Source organism: Leuresthes tenuis, unplaced genomic scaffold (assembly GCF_036924035.1).
Source record: "Leuresthes tenuis unplaced genomic scaffold, fLeuTen1.0.hap1 SCAF_14, whole genome shotgun sequence".
NCBI lineage: Eukaryota > Metazoa > Chordata > Actinopteri > Atheriniformes > Atherinopsidae > Leuresthes > Leuresthes tenuis.
The window spans coordinates 3,887,463-3,909,764 of NW_027325368.1; the positions used below are offsets into that span (position 1 = coordinate 3,887,463).

The window sequence follows — 22,302 nt, forward strand, 5'->3', positions numbered from 1 at the left end:
TGTGGTTGTTTAACTGCATAACAAGAAAAATCTGGACTTAAATAGACCTTAGACCTTAAATATGTAACATCACTGCAGCAAAACTGGTGAATGGATTACTGAGGGGACCCACCAGAAACAGGCTTAAAGGCTTCAGGCCTAATGTCCAACAGAAGATCAATAAATCAACTGATGAGAGGCATAAAACAACCACAGAAGCTGGAAAAGGACTGAAAAGATGAAGAAAAAAGGCCACAAAATGTTCATAAATATGGAAAAAGACTGGAAAAGGAGACAAAATGACCCCAAAAGAAAGAAAACACCCAAAATGACCGGCGAATGAACCCCAAAAATATGAAATGGGAGATGGAAAATGTATGAGAAGGATGCAGTATGACAAAAAAGGGACACGAGTGATCCACAACAAGCAGGATGACACTAAATAAATGTCACAAAGGGACACAAATGAGCCCGAAAAGATAAAAAATGCGTGAAAAAACATCAAAAACAGCATCTCTGAGTATGCAAAATAACAAATAAGGGAAAAATTATCCATAAAAACCAGGATGATATGAAATAAATATCACAAAGGGACAGAAAATGACTCCAAAAAGAAAGAAAACACCCAAAATGTTGGAAGTACAAATGACCCCCGAAATATTAAATGGAAAAACAGCTGCAAATGCAAAACAATCTTTTTTTTTTTTAAATTATATGTTCTTATTTATTGTTCCATTTTATTTAACTTTACTACTGAGAAAACAAGTTTTCAGTAAAAAAAAGATTTAATATATATATATATATAATATATATATATATTTAGTATAATATAAAAAATATTTAGCTATTTAATTTAGTAAAAAAAAACGTTTTATTTTGAAAACATAAATATGTGTGAGTTGAAAAATACACAAAGTTAGCAATATGAGTGATTTGTGTGATACCGTTTATCTATCATATCACAATATTGACCATATTGACCTGCTTTTATTCCGGTGTTTTTTATTATCCCTAAAAACCAGGATGATATGAAATAAATATCACAAAGGGACAGAAAATGACTCCAAAAAGAAAGAAAACCCCCGAAATATTAAATGGAAAATGCATGAAAAGACATAAAAAACAGCTAGAAATGCAAAACAATCTTTTTTCTTTTTTAAAAATTATATGTTCTTATTTATTGTTCCATTTTATTTAACTTTACTACTGAGAAAACAAGTTTTCAGTAAAAAAAAAGATTTAATATATACATATATATAATATATATATATATAATATTTAGTATAATATAAAAAATATTTAGCTATTTAATTTAGTAAAAAAAAGTTTTATTTTGAAAACATAAATATGTGTGAGTTGAAAAATACACAAATTTAGCAATATGAGTGATTTGTGTGATACCGTTTATTTATCATATCACATTATTGACCATATTGACCTGCTTTTATTCCGGAAATATTAAATGGAAAATGCATGAAAAGACATAAAAAACAGCTGCAAATACAAAACAATCTTATTTTTCTAAAAACGGTTTGTGCCCAGTTTACTGTTTTTATTCCGGTGTTTTGTTCCACATATTAAACTGAATCAGCTCCAAGCTCCAAATGAAGGTCGCCACCTGTCCCCAAAAGCCATCATTTATTGAAGTAACGGCAGAAGTCAAAGTCTGACATAAAACTGTGAGGGATGCTTCGTGTTTGACGGGACTCTGTGAAACCATTCATTACCGTTTCCCAGCATCCATCAGCTGTAAACTCTATCCGTCTCCCTGGAAGCAAACGACCAGAGAAATTATCGTTAGCCACCTGCTAACAAATCACTCAGAGGGATTGTTGAAATGAAATGCCTGCTTTCCGGTAGCGGCTCTCAGCTTTGATGCAGGCAGGAGTTTTATTGTCTCTTTGTCTGGAAACGTAGGATGAGAAAGTTACTAAAGTGTTTTTTTTCTCCCGGTGGCACTCTCCGGGCTCCGTACTTTAGTAGCATCCCAGGTAGAGAAATTCAAACTGTTATAATGATAACGAGCAACGCGTTCGTTTGTTTTTCTCTCGATGATGTGGAGCTGCTTTCTCCGACGTTTGTTCCTGTTTTCAAAGCAGCTTGATCCGAAGTTTACAGATTTAACTGGAAATATCGGACACGACGATAACTGACGAAACAGATTGTTTTTAAAGCGATGAATCGAATCAATTAATCTGTGCCGTGAAGTTTTTTTGATGCTTTTACTCATAACTCACTGATTTTTAGTCCATTTTTTGATTCTATATCCGTGGTGCGTTTACTGAACAGCAAAAAAAGTAAATGTCATTTCAGTGGTGCATTTACTGAATGAAAATAGTCAGATTCTTCAGTGCTCTGAGTACGGTGTATTTACACGAAGCGTGATGGACCGGCTGCTAACTGGACCCCTGAAGCCTTAAAGAGAAAGACAAACTTTAAATAACAGAAAGAAGTCCCCACATGTTAGACTGAACCGGGGTCTCCTGTCATTTTATCACATCGTCCGACAGCTAAACCGACCCTGAAGGCATCATTCTAATCTGATCAAACGTTGCTGATGTCCAGGTCCATCAGAAGTGAGCCAGAACTCTGCTGAGCCAGAACATTATGACCCCTGATTAATTATTCCTGCATTGATTAGTGATCCGGTTCAGCCTGAAGGCGCCGTACAGCAACAACAGGGACGGCCCACCGCCGGAACCGCCCCCCCCGCAGAGTTAATACCCCGAATCCCACCCGAGGGCTTCATGAGGTCACCAACGACCTCCTGATCCATTCGCCATCAGGGTCACCTCTCTGACCGGATTCTGTCCCGCCATCAGGAGCCGAGCCTCTAAAGAGGAGTCACCGCACAGCCGAGGAGCTGAGAAGAAACCCTTCCTCCTGTCCCCTTCCTTCTTCACTTCCTAACTCCCTCCCTTACTATCTTGCTTCTTTCTTCCCCTCCCTCCCTCCTATCTCCCTCCCTTCTTGGCTTATTTCCTTCCTTCCCTTCCTTCCCTGCTCCCTCCCTCCCTTCCTTCCTCCCTTCTTGGCTTATTCCCTTCCTTCCCTGCTCCCTCCTGTCCTTCCCTCCCTTCCTTCCTCCCTTCTGCCCTTCCTTCTTGGCTTATTCCCTTCCTTCCCTGCTCCCTCCTGTCCTTCCCTCCCTCCCTCCCTCCCTTCCTTCCTCCCTTCTTGGCTTATTCCCTTCCTTCCCTGCTCCCTCCTGTCCTTCCCTCCCTTCCTTCCTCCCTTCTGCCCTTCCTTCTTGGCTTATTCCCTTCCTTCCCTGCTCCCTCCCATCCTTCCCTCCCTCCCTTCTTCCTTCCTCCCTTCTTCCCTTCCTTCCCTGCTCCCTCCTGTCCTTCCCTCCCTTCCTTCCTCCCTTCTGCCCTTCCTTCCCTGCTCCCTCCTGTCCTTCCCTCCCTTCCTTCCTCCCTTCTTGGCTTATTCCCTTCCTTCCCTGTTCTTTCCTGTCCTTCCCTCCCATCCTTCTTCCCTCCCTCCCTTCCTTCCCTCCCTTCTTGGTTTATTCCCTTGTTTCCCTGCTCCCTCCCTCCCTTCTTCTCCCTCCCTCCCATCCTTCCCTCCCTCCCTCCCATCCTTCCCTCCCTTCCTTCTTCCTCCCTCCCTCCTTGGCTTATTCCCTCCCTTCCTTCCTTCCTTCCTTCCTTCCTTCCTTCCTTCCTTCCTTCCTTCCCTGCTCCCTCCCTCCCTCCTTCCCTCCCTCCCATCCTTCCCTCCCTTCCTTTTTCCTCCCTCCCTTCTTGGCTTATCCCCTTCCTTCCCTGCTCCCTGCCGTCCTTCCCTCCCTCCCTTCCTTCCTTCCTTCCCTGCTCCCTCCCTCCCTCCCTTCCTTCCTTCCTTCCTTCCTTCCCTCCCTCCCTCCCTCCCTCCCTCCCTCCCTCCCTCCCTTCCTCCCTCCCTCCCTCCCTCCCCCCTCGTTATTATCCATGTGTGACTGACCTTACAGTTAACGGAGTTACATTTAATTCCTGAACGGGTGGAGCCAAGCTCCCAGTGGAGCAACATTTATGGAGGATGGATGTCATTAATCTAAATGACCACAACCACAGAGTCCATTAGGGAGCCCTGATCTGAATCCGCAGCTGGTTACCATAAACAGCCTGATGCGCTAACAGTGGGAGTCCTGGGCGACTGAATTAATAAAGAATCCCATTCTATCATCTGTCATTGAACGCCTCTAATCACGTCTGAATCTGATCACATTAATTAACGGCACTTTAATTAGCTTCATAATTAAAAACACCCTCATCTGACCCGAGTGTGCGACTGAGTGATGTCACAAGCAGGTGAAAGTTACCACTGAGAGGAAAGCTTCCTGTTCAACGCTGGCCGCCATACATAATTTAGGCTTTAATAACACGAGTGGAACCTTTTAGGCTTCGTCTTCCAGATCAATATCCAGTTTGGTTTTTTAAGTGGAGAGATAATGAAAGGATTCTGATCGGGGAAACTTTACTGTCAGACTGAAACTCCTTCTTTTCACTTCTAGCTGAAGCTAAGAGGAGATTTAATCTGGAATTAAAGGGAGAAAACCTCCATCTTTCTTTCTCATATAGAATGAGAATATAATTATATAATATAATATAATATATAATATAATGAGAATATAATTATAATTACATTTATATCACATTAAAAAACGTCAGGATCCCTTTGTGTGTAGAGGACAGAGTCAGCGTACGGTCGGGTAAAGCAACAGAAGCCAGTCTGGCAGCTTCAGAAAGACAACAACAGCCACATATTTACTTCCTTCATTCCTTCCTGTTTCCTTTCTTCCTCTTTTCCTGTTTCCTTTCTTCTTCTCTTTCTGCTTCTTTCTCACATCTTTCTTCCTTCCTTTCTTCCCGCTTCCTCCTTTCCTTTCTTTCCTTTCCTCATTTCTTTCTTCCCGCTTCCTTCCTTCGGTGTGTCCTTTCTTCCTTCCTTCCTGCTTCCTTCTTAGCTTCCTTGCTTTCTTCCTTTCTTCCTCCTTTCCTTTCTTTCTTTCCTAATTTCTTTCTTCCCGCTTCCTTCCTTCGGTGTGTCCTTTCTTCCTTCCTTTGTTTATTCCTGCTTCCTTCTTCACTTCCTTCCTTTCTTTCCTTTCCTCATTACTTTGTTCCTGCTTCCTTCCTTCGGTGGTTCCTTTCTTCCTTCCTTCCTGCTTCCTTCTTAGCTTTCTTCCTTTCTTCCTCCTTTCCTTTCTTTCTTTCCTCATTTCTGTCTTCCTGTTTCCTTCCTTTGTAGCTTCCTTCCTCCTTTCCTTTCTTCTTTCCTCATTTCTTTCTTCCCGCTTCCTTCCTTCGGTGTGTCCTTTCTTCCTTCCTTTGTTTATTCCTGCTTCCTTCTTCACTTCCTTCCTTTCTTTCCTTTCCTCATTACTTTGTTCCTGCTTCCTTCCTTCGGTGGTTCCTTTCTTCCTTCCTTCCTGCTTCCTTCTTAGCTTTCTTCCTTTCTTCCTCCTTTCCTTTCTTTCCTTTCCTCATTTCTTTCTTCCCGCTTCCTTCCTTCGGTGTGTCCTTTCTTCCTTCCTTCCTGCTTCCTTCTTAGCTTCCTTGCTTTCTTCCTTTCCTTTCTTTCTTTCCTCATTTCTTTCTTCCCGCTTCCTTCCTTCGGTGTGTCCTTTCTTCCTTCCTTTGTTTATTCCTGCTTCCTTCTTCACTTCCTTCCTTTCTTTCCTTTCCTCATTACTTTGTTCCTGCTTCCTTCTTTCGGTGGTTCCTTCCTGCTTCCTTCTTAGCTTCCTTGCTTTCTTCCTCCTTTCTTCTTTCCTTTCCTCATTTCTGTCTTCCTGTTTCCTTCCTTTGTAGCTTCCTTCCTCCTTTCCTTTCTTTCTTTCCTCATTTCTTTGTTCCCACTTCCTTTCTTCAGTGTGTCCTTTCTTCTTTCCTCATTTCTTTCTTCCCGCTTCCTTCCTTCGGTGTGTCCTTTCTTCCTTCCTTCCTGCTTCCTTCTTAGCTTTCTTCCTTTCTTCCTCCTTTCCTTTCTTTCTTTCCTCATTTCTTTCTTCCCGCTTCCTTCCTTCGGTGTGTCCTTTCTTCCTTCCTTTATTTATTCCTGCTTCCTTCTTCACTTCCTTCCTTTCTTTCCTTTCCTCATTACTTTGTTCCTGCTTCCTTCTTTCGGTGGTTCCTTTCTTCCTTCCTTCCTGCTTCCTTCTTAGCTTCCTTGCTTTCTTCCTCCTTTCTTCTTTCCTTTCCTCATTTCTGTCTTCCTGTTTCCTTCCTTTGTAGCTTCCTTCCTCCTTTCCTTTCTTTCTTTCCTCATTTCTTTGTTCCCACTTCCTTCCTTCAGTGTGTCCTTTCTTCTTTCCTTCATTTCTTCCTGCTTCCTTTCTTTCTTCCTCCTTTCCTTTCTTTCCTTTCCTCATTTCTTTCTTCCTGCTTCCTTCCTTCGGTGCTTCCTTCCTTCCTTTCTTCTTCCCTTTCCTTCCTAAACTGCCTCTTTATCATAAAAGTTCAGCTATTTCTTTATCTTTGGGATCAAACCATCTTATTGGTTTATCTGCTCCGTTTAACCGCCGATGAGAGCTGGTCACCTTCAGTCTCCAGCCCACGGCGCCCGTTTAATCTGAGCAGAACTTTACGGGTCCGAACGCTGAAGTCAGACGATAAACCAGATTTAATCCACACAGAATAAACTGCAGATTCATTCATAAAGAAGGCAGGACAGAGTTTAATGCGTCATGTTCAGCATTAGCTTGTTTCTACATGAGAAGGATCAGTTAGCGGAGCTCAGATGAGACTTTTATGTGTTTTTAGAGAAAGGTGTGAGCAGGAATGAGGCTCAGCATTCAGAATATACATGAAAGAAAGGATATGGAGAAGCTTTCATTATATATATTATAATATTTGCTCTAAGACAGAAACTGCAGGAGAGACAGATGTGATCTCCTTCAGTCTGGATTCAGACAGGAAGTTGCTTCATTTTTCAGTAAAAAAGCTTGCTGCAGATTCAGCTAAATCAGAGCGGATCAAATGAAGCAGCAACTCGCCTGCGATTTATCAGCTTTTTCTTTCTTTTTGACATCAAAGAAGCTAAATTAAGTTCCTGCTGAGATGAAAGAAAACTGAGCCGAGTCGGTTCCTCTGACATGAAGATTTCCAGCAGCTTTTCATTATACACGAGCTTCTCTTTTTGGGTAAAGACACAGCATCACGGAGAGGTGTAAAGAGGAAGTTATTAATGCAGTGTTGCATTCTGGGACCTGGATGGCAGGTCAAAGTGCTGATGTCAAACATTTCCTGTTTCCCTTACAGCCCATCAGTTTTAAAGTTGGTTTAGACTTTTTAAAACAAGTTTTACGACTGGTTTTGTACTGTTTTAGACTGGTTTCAGGATTATTTTGGACAATTGGTTTTGAACTTTCTCACAAAGCTGATTGTGGACCTTTTTAAACTGTTTTTATACTTGATATTGAACTCTGTTTAGATGCTTTATTTATTAATAGTTTGGCTTCGTAGCTGAATTTATACTGGTTACATTTCCAGGCTCGTTTTTACACCATCTTTGGACTTCAGGTAGTTTTGAACTTGTTCCAAACAGGTTTTGACTGGTTTCAGGTAGTTTTGAACTTGTTCCAAACAGGTTTTGACTGGTTTCAGGTAGTTTTGAACTTGTTCCAAACAGGTTTGGATCGGTTTCAGGTAGTTTTGAACTTGTTCCAAACAGGTTTGGATCGGTTTCAGGTAGTTTTGAACTTGTTCCAAACAGGTTTTGATCGGTTTCAGGTAGTTTTGACCTTGTTCCAAACAGGTTTTGATTGGTTTCAGGTAGTTTTGACCTTGTTCCAAACAGGTTTTGATCGGTTTCAGGTAGTTTTGAACTTGTTCCAAACAGGTTTTGACTGGTTTCAGGTAGTTTTGAACTTGTTCCAAACAGGTTTTGATTGGTTTCAGGTAGTTTTGACCTTGTTCCAAACAGGTTTTGATCGGTTTCAGGTAGTTTTGAACTTGTTCCAAACAGGTTTTGACTGGTTTCAGGTAGTTTTGACCTTGTTCCAAACAGGTTTGGATCAGTTTCAGGTAGTTTTGAACTCGTTCCAAACAGGTTTTGATCGGTTTCAGGTAGTTTTGACCTTGTTCCAAACAGGTTTTGATCGGTTTCAGGTAGTTTTGAACTCGTTCCAAACAGGTTTGGATCGGTTTCAGGTAGTTTTGAACTTGTTCCAAACAGGTTTTGACTGGTTTCAGGTAGTTTTGAACTTGTTCCAAACAGGTTTTGATCGGTTTCAGGTAGTTTTAGACAGGTTTGGATCGGTTTCAGGTAGTTTTAGACTTGTTCCAAACAGGTTTTGATTGGTTTCAGGTAGTTTTGACCTTGTTCCAAACAGGTTTTGATCGGTTTCAGGTAGTTTTGAACTCGTTCCAAACAGGTTTTGATCAGTTTCAGGTAGTTTTGACCTTGTTCCAAACAGGTTTTGATCGGTTTCAGGTAGTTTTGAACTTGTTCCAAACAGGTTTTGATCGGTTTCAGGTAGTTTTGACCTTGTTCCAAACAGGTTTTGACTGGTTTCAGGTAGTTTTGAACTTGTTCCAAACAGGTTTGGATCGGTTTCAGGTAGTTTTGACCTTGTTCCAAACAGGTTTTGACTGGTTTCAGGTAGTTTTGAACTTGTTCCAAACAGGTTTTGACTGGTTTCAGGTAGTTTTGAACTTGTTCCAAACAGGTTTTGATCGGTTTCAGGTAGTTTTAGACAGGTTTGGATCGGTTTCAGGTAGTTTTAGACTTGTTCCAAACAGGTTTGGATCGGTTTCAGGTAGTTTTGACCTTGTTCCAAACAGGTTTTGATCGGTTTCAGGTAGTTTTGAACTCGTTCCAAACAGGTTTTGATCAGTTTCAGGTAGTTTTGACCTTGTTCCAAACAGGTTTTGATCGGTTTCAGGTAGTTTTGAACTTGTTCCAAACAGGTTTTGACTGGTTTCAGGTAGTTTTGAACTTGTTCCAAACAGGTTTTGACTGGTTTCAGGTAGTTTTGAACTTGTTCCAAACAGGTTTGGATCGGTTTCAGGTAGTTTTGAACTTGTTCCAAACAGGTTTGGATCGGTTTCAGGTAGTTTTGAACTTGTTCCAAACAGGTTTTGATCGGTTTCAGGTAGTTTTGACCTTGTTCCAAACAGGTTTTGATTGGTTTCAGGTAGTTTTGACCTTGTTCCAAACAGGTTTTGATCGGTTTCAGGTAGTTTTGAACTTGTTCCAAACAGGTTTTGACTGGTTTCAGGTAGTTTTGAACTTGTTCCAAACAGGTTTTGATTGGTTTCAGGTAGTTTTGACCTTGTTCCAAACAGGTTTTGATCGGTTTCAGGTAGTTTTGAACTTGTTCCAAACAGGTTTTGACTGGTTTCAGGTAGTTTTGACCTTGTTCCAAACAGGTTTGGATCAGTTTCAGGTAGTTTTGAACTCGTTCCAAACAGGTTTTGATCGGTTTCAGGTAGTTTTGACCTTGTTCCAAACAGGTTTTGATCGGTTTCAGGTAGTTTTGAACTCGTTCCAAACAGGTTTGGATCGGTTTCAGGTAGTTTTGAACTTGTTCCAAACAGGTTTTGACTGGTTTCAGGTAGTTTTGAACTTGTTCCAAACAGGTTTTGATCGGTTTCAGGTAGTTTTAGACAGGTTTGGATCGGTTTCAGGTAGTTTTAGACTTGTTCCAAACAGGTTTTGATTGGTTTCAGGTAGTTTTGACCTTGTTCCAAACAGGTTTTGATCGGTTTCAGGTAGTTTTGAACTCGTTCCAAACAGGTTTTGATCAGTTTCAGGTAGTTTTGACCTTGTTCCAAACAGGTTTTGATCGGTTTCAGGTAGTTTTGAACTTGTTCCAAACAGGTTTTGATCGGTTTCAGGTAGTTTTGACCTTGTTCCAAACAGGTTTTGACTGGTTTCAGGTAGTTTTGAACTTGTTCCAAACAGGTTTGGATCGGTTTCAGGTAGTTTTGACCTTGTTCCAAACAGGTTTTGACTGGTTTCAGGTAGTTTTGAACTTGTTCCAAACAGGTTTTGACTGGTTTCAGGTAGTTTTGAACTTGTTCCAAACAGGTTTTGATCGGTTTCAGGTAGTTTTAGACAGGTTTGGATCGGTTTCAGGTAGTTTTAGACTTGTTCCAAACAGGTTTGGATCGGTTTCAGGTAGTTTTGACCTTGTTCCAAACAGGTTTTGATCGGTTTCAGGTAGTTTTGAACTCGTTCCAAACAGGTTTTGATCAGTTTCAGGTAGTTTTGACCTTGTTCCAAACAGGTTTTGATCGGTTTCAGGTAGTTTTGAACTTGTTCCAAACAGGTTTTGACTGGTTTCAGGTAGTTTTGAACTTGTTCCAAACAGGTTTTGACTGGTTTCAGGTAGTTTTGAACTTGTTCCAAACAGGTTTGGATCGGTTTCAGGTAGTTTTGAACTTGTTCCAAACAGGTTTGGATCGGTTTCAGGTAGTTTTGAACTTGTTCCAAACAGGTTTTGATCGGTTTCAGGTAGTTTTGACCTTGTTCCAAACAGGTTTTGACTGGTTTCAGGTAGTTTTGAACTTGTTCCAAACAGGTTTTGACTGGTTTCAGGTAGTTTTGAACTTGTTCCAAACAGGTTTTGATCGGTTTCAGGTAGTTTTAGACAGGTTTGGATCGGTTTCAGGTAGTTTTAGACTTGTTCCAAACAGGTTTTGATCGGTTTCAGGTAGTTTTGACCTTGTTCCAAACAGGTTTTGATCGGTTTCAGGTAGTTTTGAACTCGTTCCAAACAGGTTTTGATCGGTTTCAGGTAGTTTTGACCTTGTTCCAAACAGGTTTTGACTGGTTTCAGGTAGTTTTGAACTTGTTCCAAACAGGTTTTGACTGGTTTCAGGTAGTTTTGAACTTGTTCCAAACAGGTTTTGATCGGTTTCAGGTAGTTTTAGACAGGTTTGGATCGGTTTCAGGTAGTTTTAGACTTGTTCCAAACAGGTTTTGATTGGTTTCAGGTAGTTTTGACCTTGTTCCAAACAGGTTTTGATCGGTTTCAGGTAGTTTTGAACTCGTTCCAAACAGGTTTTGATCGGTTTCAGGTAGTTTTGACCTTGTTCCAAACAGGTTTTGATCGGTTTCAGGTAGTTTTGAACTCGTTCCAAACAGGTTTGGATCGGTTTCAGGTAGTTTTGAACTTGTTCCAAACAGGTTTTGACTGGTTTCAGGTAGTTTTGAACTTGTTCCAAACAGGTTTTGATCGGTTTCAGGTAGTTTTGGACTGGTTTGGATCGGTTTCAGGTAGTTTTAGACTTGTTCCAAACATGTTTTGATTGGTTTCAGGTAGTTTTGGACTGGTTTGGATCGGTTTCAGGTAGTTTTAGACTTGTTCCAAACAGGTTTTGATCGGTTTCAGGTAGTTTTAGACTGGTTTGGATCGGTTTCAGGTAGTTTTAGACTTGTTCCAAACATGTTTTGATTGGTTTCAGGTAGTTTTGACCTTGTTCCAAACAGGTTTTGATCGGTTTCAGGTAGTTTTGAACTTGTTCCAAACAGGTTTTGATCGGTTTCAGGTAGTTTTGGACTGGTTTGGATCGGTTTCAGGTAGTTTTAGACTTGTTCCAAACAGGTTTTGATCGGTTTCAGGTAGTTTTAGACTGGTTTGGATCGGTTTCAGGTAGTTTTAGACTTGTTCCAAACATGTTTTGATTGGTTTCAGGTAGTTTTGACCTTGTTCCAAACAGGTTTTGATCGGTTTCAGGTAGTTTTGAACTCGTTCCAAACAGGTTTTGATCGGTTTCAGGTAGTTTTGAACTTGTTCCAAACAGGTTTGGATCGGTTTCAGGTAGTTTTGAACTTGTTCCAAACAGGTTTGGATCGTTTTCATGTAGTTTTGAACTTGTTCCAAACAGGTTTTGATCGGTTTCAGGTAGTTTTGAACTTGTTCCAAACAGGTTTTGATCGGTTTCAGGTAGTTTTGAACTTGTTCCAAACAGGTTTTGATCAGTTTCAGGTAGTTTTGAACTTGTTCCAAACAGGTTTTGATCGGTTTCAGGTAGTTTTGAACTTGTTCCAAACAGGTTTTGATCGGTTTCAGGTAGTTTTGAACTTGTTCCAAACAGGTTTGGATCGGTTTCAGGTAGTTTTAGACAGGTTTGGATGGGTTTCAGGTAGTTTTGAACTTGTTCCAGACAGGTTTTGATCGGTTTCAGGTAGTTTTGAACTCGTTCCAAACAGGTTTGGATCGGTTTCAGGTAGTTTTGAACTTGTTCCAAACAGGTTTTGATCAGTTTCAGGTAGTTTTGAACTTGTTCCAAACAGGTTTTGATCGGTTTCAGGTAGTTTTGAACTTGTTCCAAACAGGTTTTGATTGGTTTCAGGTAGTTTTGAACTTGTTCCAAACAGGTTTTGATCGGTTTCAGGTAGTTTTGAACTTGTTCCAAACAGGTTTGGATGGGTTTCAGGTAGTTTTGAACTTGTTCCAAACAGGTTTTGATCGGTTTCAGGTAGTTTTAGACAGGTTTGGATCAGTTTCAGGTAGTTTTAGACAGGTTTGGATCGGTTTCAGGTAGTTTTAGACTTGTTCCAAACCGGTTTGGATCGGTTTCAGTTAGTTTTGGACTTGTTCCAAACAGGTTTTGATTGGTTTCAGGTAGTTTTGAACTAGTTCCAAACAGGTTTTGATTGATTTCAGGTAGATTTGAACTAGTTCCAGACAGGTTTCGATTCATTTCAGGTAGTTTTGGACTCGTTCCAGACAGGTTTTGATCAGTTTCAAACTTCCTCAGGTGGTGTCAGAGCATCCTGAATTACAGGTGGACCAAAGAGAGCCGAAGTCATCCAGCTCATAACAACAACCTCTGCGGCGTGAGGTCTTAAATTCAATTATCTGGGTTTTCACTGTGCCAGCCTGACTGAAGAAGGGTGAAATTACACTTTTTATCTTATATTCAGGTCAACATAAAGAACTACAACTTTTCACATTGTTTAAGGTTTAAATAGAGATACTTATATACATTTCACATCTTTTTTCGTGACAGAAACTCATTCTGTCCTCATCTTCATGCATCTACATCTGCGGTCGTTTCCAAACCATTTCGGCTCTTTAATCCTCATCACACTTTTCCCTCTTTCCCATATATGTCACGTTGAAGTGTTGCCTGTGCATCCCAATCTGTGGGTGAAGAGCATGAATAATGCTTCGCCTGCTGTCAGTAGGAATCACTGAAGTGCCCTCGAGTAAGACACCCAGTGAGCTGCAGTTTACAGCTGCAGCTACTCTGACAATTTAAACCTTTGCTTCATGTAGATTCTTTAACAACAGTTCCGGAAATCATGTCTTTATGTTCAAATAGTTCAAATAGAAAAGTAATCAAACGCATGTAGGAATCAAGTCCTTTTTTCCTTCTTATGCCGCCTTATATTTTATTTTCTTTACTATGGTGCAATATATGACAAAACCATGAGCAACTTTACAAATACAGATACTAAAAGCTACTATATCATATAAGTTCTTTCTTGTTCTGTAAATGAATATGCTGGGACTGAGTTACAGATGTTTGAACAAACTGGTAAGACTTATGTCCGTCTGAAGCCTTTCTGTTAACACAGGCATGTAGATGACTTCAGCTTCTAGCTATTATCTTGAAAACACGATCACGCCTCAGCCAGATGACAATAACAACAGCACAAAAGTGAATATTTTACAGCCTTTTCTAGAAGATATGTACAGGAGCTTTCCAAAAATATTGCTTCACAGAAATGTTGTCTTAGTTAGTTATTTATTCCTCAGACTTGTCGCTATCTGCACGGCTGCAGGAAGGGGTGTAGCTGTCTGTTTAACCAAAGATTAGCCAGAAACACCGGATAAACAAGACCGACCAGAGATAAAAGGCTTTCTGTAAGTTAAATGTCAGATTTAAAACCAGTTTTAGATGTAAATGAACACAATGTTGCATCATTGTGCTGCTTAAAGTGTGATGGGAAACCAGCCGCTGATATTTTAGTCATTTCCAACAAAAACTCCACCTGGACCCAAAGCAGCAGCAGAAAAATAAATAAAATTGGTAAATTAAACATTTAAAGTTAAACATTTTCAGAAATTCATTAGCTATTCAGTCCTCAATGAAATCACACGGCAGAAGGACCCGTACCTTCCTACAACACTGACTTTTGTAGGTTTTTGTTGCCCTTAAACACGACAAGGAAGGTCCGATACTTTCCGGCGAGTCATCAATTAAATCATTATGTCAATATATCAAGAAATGCTGATATATATTAAAGATGAGGCTCATTGGAAATGATGCGACACTAATCTGTAGGGACATACTAAAAGGAACATTTTTTCTCTGGCGGAGTGAAACTTTAAGTTCAATCTAAATGCGCCCTTTGCACAAACCAAGTGATATTTTCACCCACTTTACTCAAGGTTAATCAACAAAAATAATCATCTGATGATCTGCGACGTGTTTGTGGTGTAGCTAAAAGTACAGGAACTATCCAACAGATGATAGCCCAGCGCTGAATGTTTAAAAGAAAACCTCCAAACCAAGAACTTTTATAAAAGACAAGCTTTTAAAAGTATGAAACGGTGCACCTGTGGGGGACTATTTTCAGCTGCGGATTAACCAACGCCAAGTTCGAACTAACGTGCTTTTGGGCGACGGTGGAGCTCTACAGAAAGATAAAATCACATACAGTCACACAAAATCAGACGACTGCCTTAAGAGAGGAAGTGTACTGTTGTAAAATAACGTGTTTAGGCACATTTTCTGATTTAAAGACTGCAGCAGCTCAGAAACCAGCGGACACTACATGACATCATCAGAAGCGAGCGGTGCGTTGTTCACCCGCCGCGAGCCGAAACAGTTTCACACCAAACCCGACACCTGAGGATAATTTGCCAAAGGCTCTCCTCTCTATCAGAGCTGCACTTTGTGTGATGTCAGCTGACAAAAGAGCCGCGCTGCCACGCCAGCGGCGGCCCATATGGAGCGGCCATATTGGGAGTTGCACGTGCTGATGAGAAAACACGCGTGCGGCCAGTCGACCTGACCATGATGGCGGGTGTTTTCCCTCAAAGCTCCCTGGCTGAAAACAGCGCGTTTCACCAAAAATTAGCCAAAAAGACCGAATGAGCGAGACCAACGACAGATGAAGTGGATCTGTGAATAAAATCTAAGATTTCAAACTATTTTGAATCACAAATTATATGTAAATGGCCTAATATTGCACCATCACGGTGCTCTATGTGTGATGGAAACCAGTAGCTGATATATTAGCCACATTTCCAACAAAAAGTCAACCTGGACCCAAAGAAACCAGCAGAAAAGGGAAGAAAAATTGGTAATTTTGCATGAAAACAGCCTAAAAATGTAGTTTTAGCTACAAGAAGTGAATAAGTTTGCAATGTGTTTTGTTTATGATGAGAACAGTTAAATAAAACTGGATGAATATCCTATTCAAAACACATAACTCAAAGATTTTTAAAGACTTTTTGGTAAATTTTTAAAGAGAAAATGTCAAAAGGTTAGAAATAAGATCTCCAGTAAATACTGGCTGAAATAGGACGTACAAATGAAAAAAATGAGTAAAGGAGGTGATTTTTTGTCAGTAGTTGCTGCAGCTGATGAGTTTGCGTCCAGTTGCTGATATTTTATCCACATTTCCAACAAAAACTGAACCTGGAACCAAAGAATCAGCAGAAAAAGAATAAAAATTGGTCATTTTCCATGCAAACAGGCTAAAAAATGATAGAATTAGCAAATTTTTTTTAAATTAAAGGTGGATAAAAGGCCTATTTAAAAAGCCAAATTCAGAGATTTTTTTTACAGACTTTTCAGTCATCATTTGAGGACAAAATGTCAAAAGGGTAGAATTAATGAATCAAAACATCAATAATGAGTAAATACTGGCTGAAATATGATATTACAAATAAAAAACAAGACGACAGGAAGTGGTTTCTTGTTGCTGCTGCCGACTGTTTGCAACGATGAACGTAAAGAAGTGTGAAAATCAAACAAACAAAAAGGGATTTTCATCACTGGAATAAGCTGTCGTTTAGGCAGACGGACAGAGCAGACATTTATAAATCACAGAGGAGCTGAAATACACCCAATAAGAACTGGAGGAGGAAAAGGTCAACAGCTCTGAGGTACAGATGGAGAATATTAACTACTGCATCATAACGAAGGCATCTGAAAACGAGCTGAGAGCCAAATGGAGGGAACGGCTCTGAATTACCTGCTGTGCTATTAAATGTAAAACCTGGCTGGATTCATCTGGTTTCATGACAGGTTACTACAGGAAGGACAGAGACTGACAGGCCTTCAGAGCTTTAACTGTAATCTGGGAGACGAGAGGACTTCTGGCAGCAGCTGACAGACAAAGTTATGCAACTCAAACTCAGACAGAGATTCATGAGCACAAAGCTTTATGGACTGTCTTCTTAAATATTCTGGAAATCTTAGGTTTTAAAGTCCTGTTTATAACTTCTGATCCAGCCCCCGTTTATTTACATTTTCCTTCTAAATCAGCCACACTTTCTTGTTCTGAAGGTCTTTCAGAGTTTCTTTTTGGACATTGGCAGAAGGACTGGGCTGAATCATTCAGGCAGAGAAAAGGCTCCTAACTCAAGGGATGAACCAGTGTTGTGTCGACACAGAACAGACAACTTAGCAAAGAAGCCATTTTAAACTGGATCTTTAGGCACTTTGTCATAAAGACACATCATTTGTTCCCATTTCTTCAGCTGCATCTATGAAAAACAGCAAAGAAAACACAGTTTGACAGACAGAAAATAGGATTTCTGCAGCAACAAGGTGATTCCCAAAGAGCTATTAGCTGAAAACTTGGCATATCTCAGCATGGTGTGCAGTGTGTCCTTAAAACATTTGAGGAAACTGGACAAGTGGAGGACAAAAGAAGAAGAGTCAGGCCTAAAAAACTATCTACAGCAGATGAACAGGATCTGAAAGTGATGTCCTTAAGAAAGAGGAAAAAATCCAGCTGTGACCTGACAGGACCTGAGAGATGCATCTGGACCTTCAGCTGATCCATCTACTGTTGGCCCAAGCCTCATCAGAAATGGTCTCCATGGAAGGGTGGCTGTCAAGAAGCCGTTCTTAAGGAAGGGAAACAGGGAGAAAAGGCTGAGCTGTGCCAAATGACACAAGAAGTGGACTGAAAATCAGTGGCAACAGGTCTTATGGAGGGATGAATCCTCCCCAGAGCCTATATCTGGTCATTCTTCATCTTAAATTTAGGATCCAAAGCAGCAACTGATTCCATTATTTCAGGAGAAGCTCGTCTGCTTCATTTAAAGTTCTGTTAAGAAAGAAACTGACGAGGAACTGGAGCTTTAACACAATGATTCATTGTGAAAGTGAAGCTAAACTTCTTTTCAAAGTGATTGAAACAAGAATAAAGCCGTATTTAAACCATGAAGACTGGTGTAAAACACACCTCCTGCTCTCACAGCTCCGCTCTGCCCACATGTTTCCTTGTTCCCTCCCCTTCAGATCTGCAGTTTGATGACGGGTGAAACCAACATGTACCGACACATCATTTGTAGCTCAGAGGAGTTTCAGCTCTGAGGAAGTGAAACTTATTCAGTCAGAGAGGAGAAATGGCGCAGAAAGGAGCTCAGCTGGACCGAGAAAGCTTCTCTTGTTCGATCTGTCTGGATCTGCTGAAGGATCCGGTGACTCTTCCCTGTGGACACAGCTACTGCAGGAACTGTATTAAAGGCTTCTGGGATGGAGAGGATCAGAAGGGAATCCACAGCTGCCCTCAGTGCAGGAAAACTTTCACACCGAGGCCTGTCCTGGAGAAAAACACCATGTTAGCTGATTTAGTGGAGCAGCTGAAGAAGACTGGACTCCAAGCTGCTCCTGCTGATCACTGCTATGCTGGACCTGAAGATGTGGCCTGTGATTTCTGCTCTGGACGAAAACTGAAAGCCATCAAGTCCTGTTTATTCTGTCTGGCCTCTTTCTGTGAGAATCACCTTCAGCCTCATTATGATTCACCAACATTCAAGAAACACAAGCTGGTGGAGCCCTCCAAGAACCTCCAGGAGAACATCTGCTCTCTTCACGATGAGGTGATGAAGATGTTCTGCCGCACTGATCAGAAGTCTATCTGTTATCTCTGCTCTGTGGAGGAACATAAAGGCCACGACACAGTGTCAGCTGCAGCAGAAAGGACTGAGAGGCAGAGAGAGCTGGAGGGGAGGCGACAACAAATCCAGCAGAGAGTCCAGGACCGAGAGAAAGATGTGAAGCTGCTTCAGCAGGAGGTGGAGGCCATCAATCAGTCTGCTGATAAAACAGTGGAGCACAGTGAGAAGATCTTCACTGAGCTGATCCGTCTCATCCAGAAAAGAAGCTCTGAGGTGAAGCAGCAGATCAGATCCCAGCAGGAAACTGAAGTGAGTCGAGTCAAAGAGCTTCAGGAGAAGCTGGAGCAGGAGATCACTGAGCTGAAGAGGAAAGATGCTGAGCTGCAGCAGCTCTCACACACAGAGGATCACATCCAGTTTCTGCAGAACTGCCCCTCAGTGTCAGCACTCAGGGAGTCTACACCCTCATCCAGCATCAAGATCCGTCCTCTGAGGCACTTTGAGGCTGTGACAGCAGCTGTGTCAGAGCTCAGAGAGAAACTACAGGACATCCTGAGAGAGGAATGGACCAACAGCTCACTGAGAGGCACTGAGGTGGATGCTTTACTGTCAGAACCAGAACCAAAGAGCAGAGCTGACTTCTTAAAATATTCATGTGAAATCACACTGGATCCAAACACAGCAAACAGACGTCTGTTACTGTCAGAGGGGAACAGAAAAGTGACAGTAATGAAACAACCTCAGTCTTATTCTGATCATCCAGACAGATTCACTGAATGGTTTCAGGTCCTGAGCAGAGAGAGTCTGACTGGACGCTGTTACTGGGAGGTGGAGAGGAGAGGGGAAGGAGTTGGTGTAGCAGTCGCATACAAGAATATCAGCAAAACAGGAGGTGGGAATGAATGTGGATTTGGTCGTAATGACAAATCTTGGGCGTTAGATTGTTACCAAAACCATTATGAATTTAGGTACAATAACATGAAAACCTCCATCTCAGGTCCTGTATCCTCCAGAGTCGGAGTGTACCTGGATCACAGAGCAGGTATTCTGTCCTTCTACAGCATCTCTGAAACCATGACTCTCCTCCACAGAGTCCAGACCACATTCACTCAGCCGCTCCATGCTGGGATTTATCTTTATTATTCTGGATCCACAGCAGAGTTGTGTAAAGTGAAATAAAGGTATCCTGACAGCTCATTGCTGTGATGTCTCTGCGCTGCTGTTCTGCTGCTTATTTGCTGTTTATTTGCTGCTTTTTCCTGGGTTTGTGCAGCCATGGAGGATATCACTGCTAATGATGAGTTTTATTCACAGAAATATTTCTCCACATGAAAATCTAAACTTCTCTGAGCTCTAAATATGAGTTGGATGCTTGTGTTGATGTGTCTGTATGTTGTTGTTTCTCTTCCACTTCGTGAAATCTGACGGAGAAAATGTCAAACTGATGTGAGGGTATAACTGAGGCAGTTTTCCTGTAACAGCACAAAGTTCAGAGCAGAAAATATTTGACTTTCTTCAATAAAACAGCTTCATCACAGAGAAATTTGTCCAGTTTTCTTTGAATTTTTCTTTCCTGCGTCTCTCACTCAGAAAGATTTGATCCACAAGCTTCAGATTATTAGTTATTATCCTGTGAGCTCTGTTGTTCTGATGTTTTTCTTTAACAGCTTTACCATGGATACAATAGCAGTCTAATAGGAGAACAAAAAGGACCTGCTGGAAATGTTTTCAACTGTTCATCTGCTGATCTATAAAACTATCTCCAGCAGGTGAACAGCATCTGAAAGTGATGTCCTTAAGAAAAGAGGAAAAATCCAGCAAAGAAAAGTGGCAGCTGTTTAAAATGCAGCAATTCACTGACTTTTCTCCACGACTTTCTAACGTTTTAAACCAAAACAATCCAGCACTCAGTCGGATGTTTCACAATCGCACAGCCCACTCATTCAATGAGCTCTTAATCAAGGCAGAAACAATCAGAATCATGAGCTAAAAACAGCTGAGCAGAGAGGAGTGAACGCGGCTCTCACTCCAGCATCTGCTGGAGCGCCGCTTATGTAACTTTGGTGGGTTTGAGTGGTTTAAAAGTTTCAGAAGCACAACAATCCACACAACGACCGGATGAATTTACATTTCCAGGACGCACGCGCGCGCGCCACAGCGGAGCTGAAGCCTCAGTTCAGACACACGCACGCACGCACGCACACAAACAAACCAGAGACATTTTAGGAAACAGATTCCTGCTGTGAAGTTGCGTAACGGAGCAGCAGTTGCAACCACCAGGCATAATAAACGGACTGCAACACCTCTCTTTTCCCGAGACTCGGTCCTCTCAAGCTCATTCAATCCCAACAAGCAGCCATCAATCACCACGCACGTGCTGTTTCGGGTACTCACACGAACGCGTGGTACAGCAGCGCCCATCCTCTCGGCCTCTCCAACGTGTCGTAGATCAGGTTCTGGATCCTCCTCTTGCGGATGTTATTCCTCTTTATGGGCCGGGTGTAGCTCAGGGGGGTCTTGGCCAGCAGCCCGATGCCGATGCCCTGAGTGCCCCGCTTGAAATCCTCCCGGCCCGGACCCACCAGCAGCAGGGCGCCATCCTTATCCGCTCCGCCGCTGCTTTGGTCCAGTAAATCCCCGGGAGGAGCGCCGGATGTCTTCTTCTGCTCCTCCGAGCCACTAGCGACGGTCCTGGACCGGAGCCCCATGGTCAGTGCTGGAAGCCCGGTGTGGGCAGCATGCCATGATCCGGGCGCTGGATCCTGAGACACCCAGTCCTCAGCCGCGGGTCATTTAAGGATGTGCAAAGGGAGGTGCTCAGCAGTTTGACTGGAAAACAGAAGGAGGAGTGATGGAGCGAGTCGGGGAGGAGGAGAGAGACAGAAGGAGCGTTACACCTCTTAGTTGGAGAAACCATCGGCATTTATGAGCAGAATCCGACATGAAACTGTACAAATGTGCGTAAAAACGCACCTAAAACACGCCCTCGTGGTGAGAGCAACACGAGAGCATTACGGTGATCGGTTCAGTGCGCGAGGTGAGATCACCACAAAGTCGGGTAAACTCACTCCTGCGCACCACAGCGCGGTTTTAGTTCCCTTTACAGGAATATTTCACAGATTCTGCGCAACAAGAGGCGAAACACACCTGGAATCAGACCCCGCTGAAGCCTGGCGACATATTCATCAATTAAAGGAGAACCAAGAAACAGATGCCCACTTCCCAAAGAGCCCTATCCTCCCAAAACCCCCCACAGAAACCGATGAGACAAAGACCGAGCACTGGGGCGCATCCTCGCTCACAAACACGCAGAAAACACAGATACCTCTGGGAGGAGACGGCAGCTCCGACCAGCCGCGCCGAGCCCTACCAGCGGCGGATCCCGTGCATGGCGCGTGTCCCCGGGGCTTCCAGCCTCCATCCACCTGCAGAGGAAGCGGCGCTGAGGCGGCGACGGAGGAGGAGGAGGAGGGTGGAGACCGAGGATGAAGAGCAGAGATGCTGCGTGAGGGAGGTCGATACTGAAACTGAGGAGGAGGGAGAGAAGCAGGACCGGGCTTTCATTAGCAGCAGCGCGGACGTGACGTGCGCGTACACTCACACACGTGTGCATGTCTGCATGCACGCCCCTTACGCAAGCACGTACGGGAAGATTGCTTACACCTTGATGCATTCGGGAGGAAAACACGCATGTCAGCTCAGACTGTGGCGAGCAGAGCGCGCGACATGCTGACATGCATGCTCACATGCACATGCATGCACGCTGGGCTGTAAACATGTGTAGGTACATTATTAGTTTGATGCTGCGGAGATAAGAAGCCGTTTTACTCAGTTTTTCAACAGTGAAACAACACGTCCGTGCGTCAGTGTTCCAAAAACATTCAAATCTGATGATTTTTAGAGTAAAAAGCGCCGAAAAATTGAATTAATAAAACAGAATCACGACAAGAGGACTGCAAACTGAACCCAAAAATGATCTAGTCCAAAAATAAAATCTCTCTACGTATTTCAGTTTCATTATTTGTTGAACAGAAGCTGATGAGCAGCCTGTAGCAGCTGCTTCAGCAGCAGTGAGCTGCAGTGATGGTTTCCTGTGGGACGTTATCAGTCTCTCTCATGGTTCTGGAGGAATCTCGGCCACTCTTCTCTCCAGCGGTGCTTCAGCTCATTGAGGTTTGCAGCATTGGTTTCTGCACAGCTCTCTTAAGGTCCCACCACAGCATTTCAGTCAGGCTGAGGTCTGGACTCTGACTGGACCATTGCAACACCTTGATTCTGTTATTTTCCACACA

General features: G+C 42.4%; 2 protein-coding genes across 2 annotated transcripts in view; one reads left to right on the forward strand and one right to left on the reverse strand.

Moving 5' to 3' along the window:
* The window catches only part of kcnq3 (potassium voltage-gated channel, KQT-like subfamily, member 3), a 115,302-nt gene extending 93,777 nt beyond the window's left edge, over positions 1-21,525 (reverse strand). Inside the window, exons 1-2 of the mRNA XM_072364053.1 lie at positions 21,336-21,525; positions 20,405-20,839 (exon numbers count right to left, since the gene is read on the reverse strand). Of these exons, the coding sequence (XP_072220154.1) occupies positions 20,405-20,718 (314 nt within the window). The 5' untranslated portion in view covers positions 20,719-20,839; positions 21,336-21,525. The remainder of the gene's footprint in view (positions 1-20,404; positions 20,840-21,335) is intronic.
* LOC140269026 (E3 ubiquitin/ISG15 ligase TRIM25-like) lies at positions 17,477-19,243 on the forward strand. The gene has a single exon (XM_072364052.1). The coding sequence runs from the start codon at positions 17,516-17,518 to the stop codon at positions 19,187-19,189; it is 1,674 nt and encodes a 557-aa protein (XP_072220153.1). The 5' UTR covers positions 17,477-17,515; the 3' UTR covers positions 19,190-19,243.
* Positions 21,526-22,302: the final 777 nt, after the last annotated feature.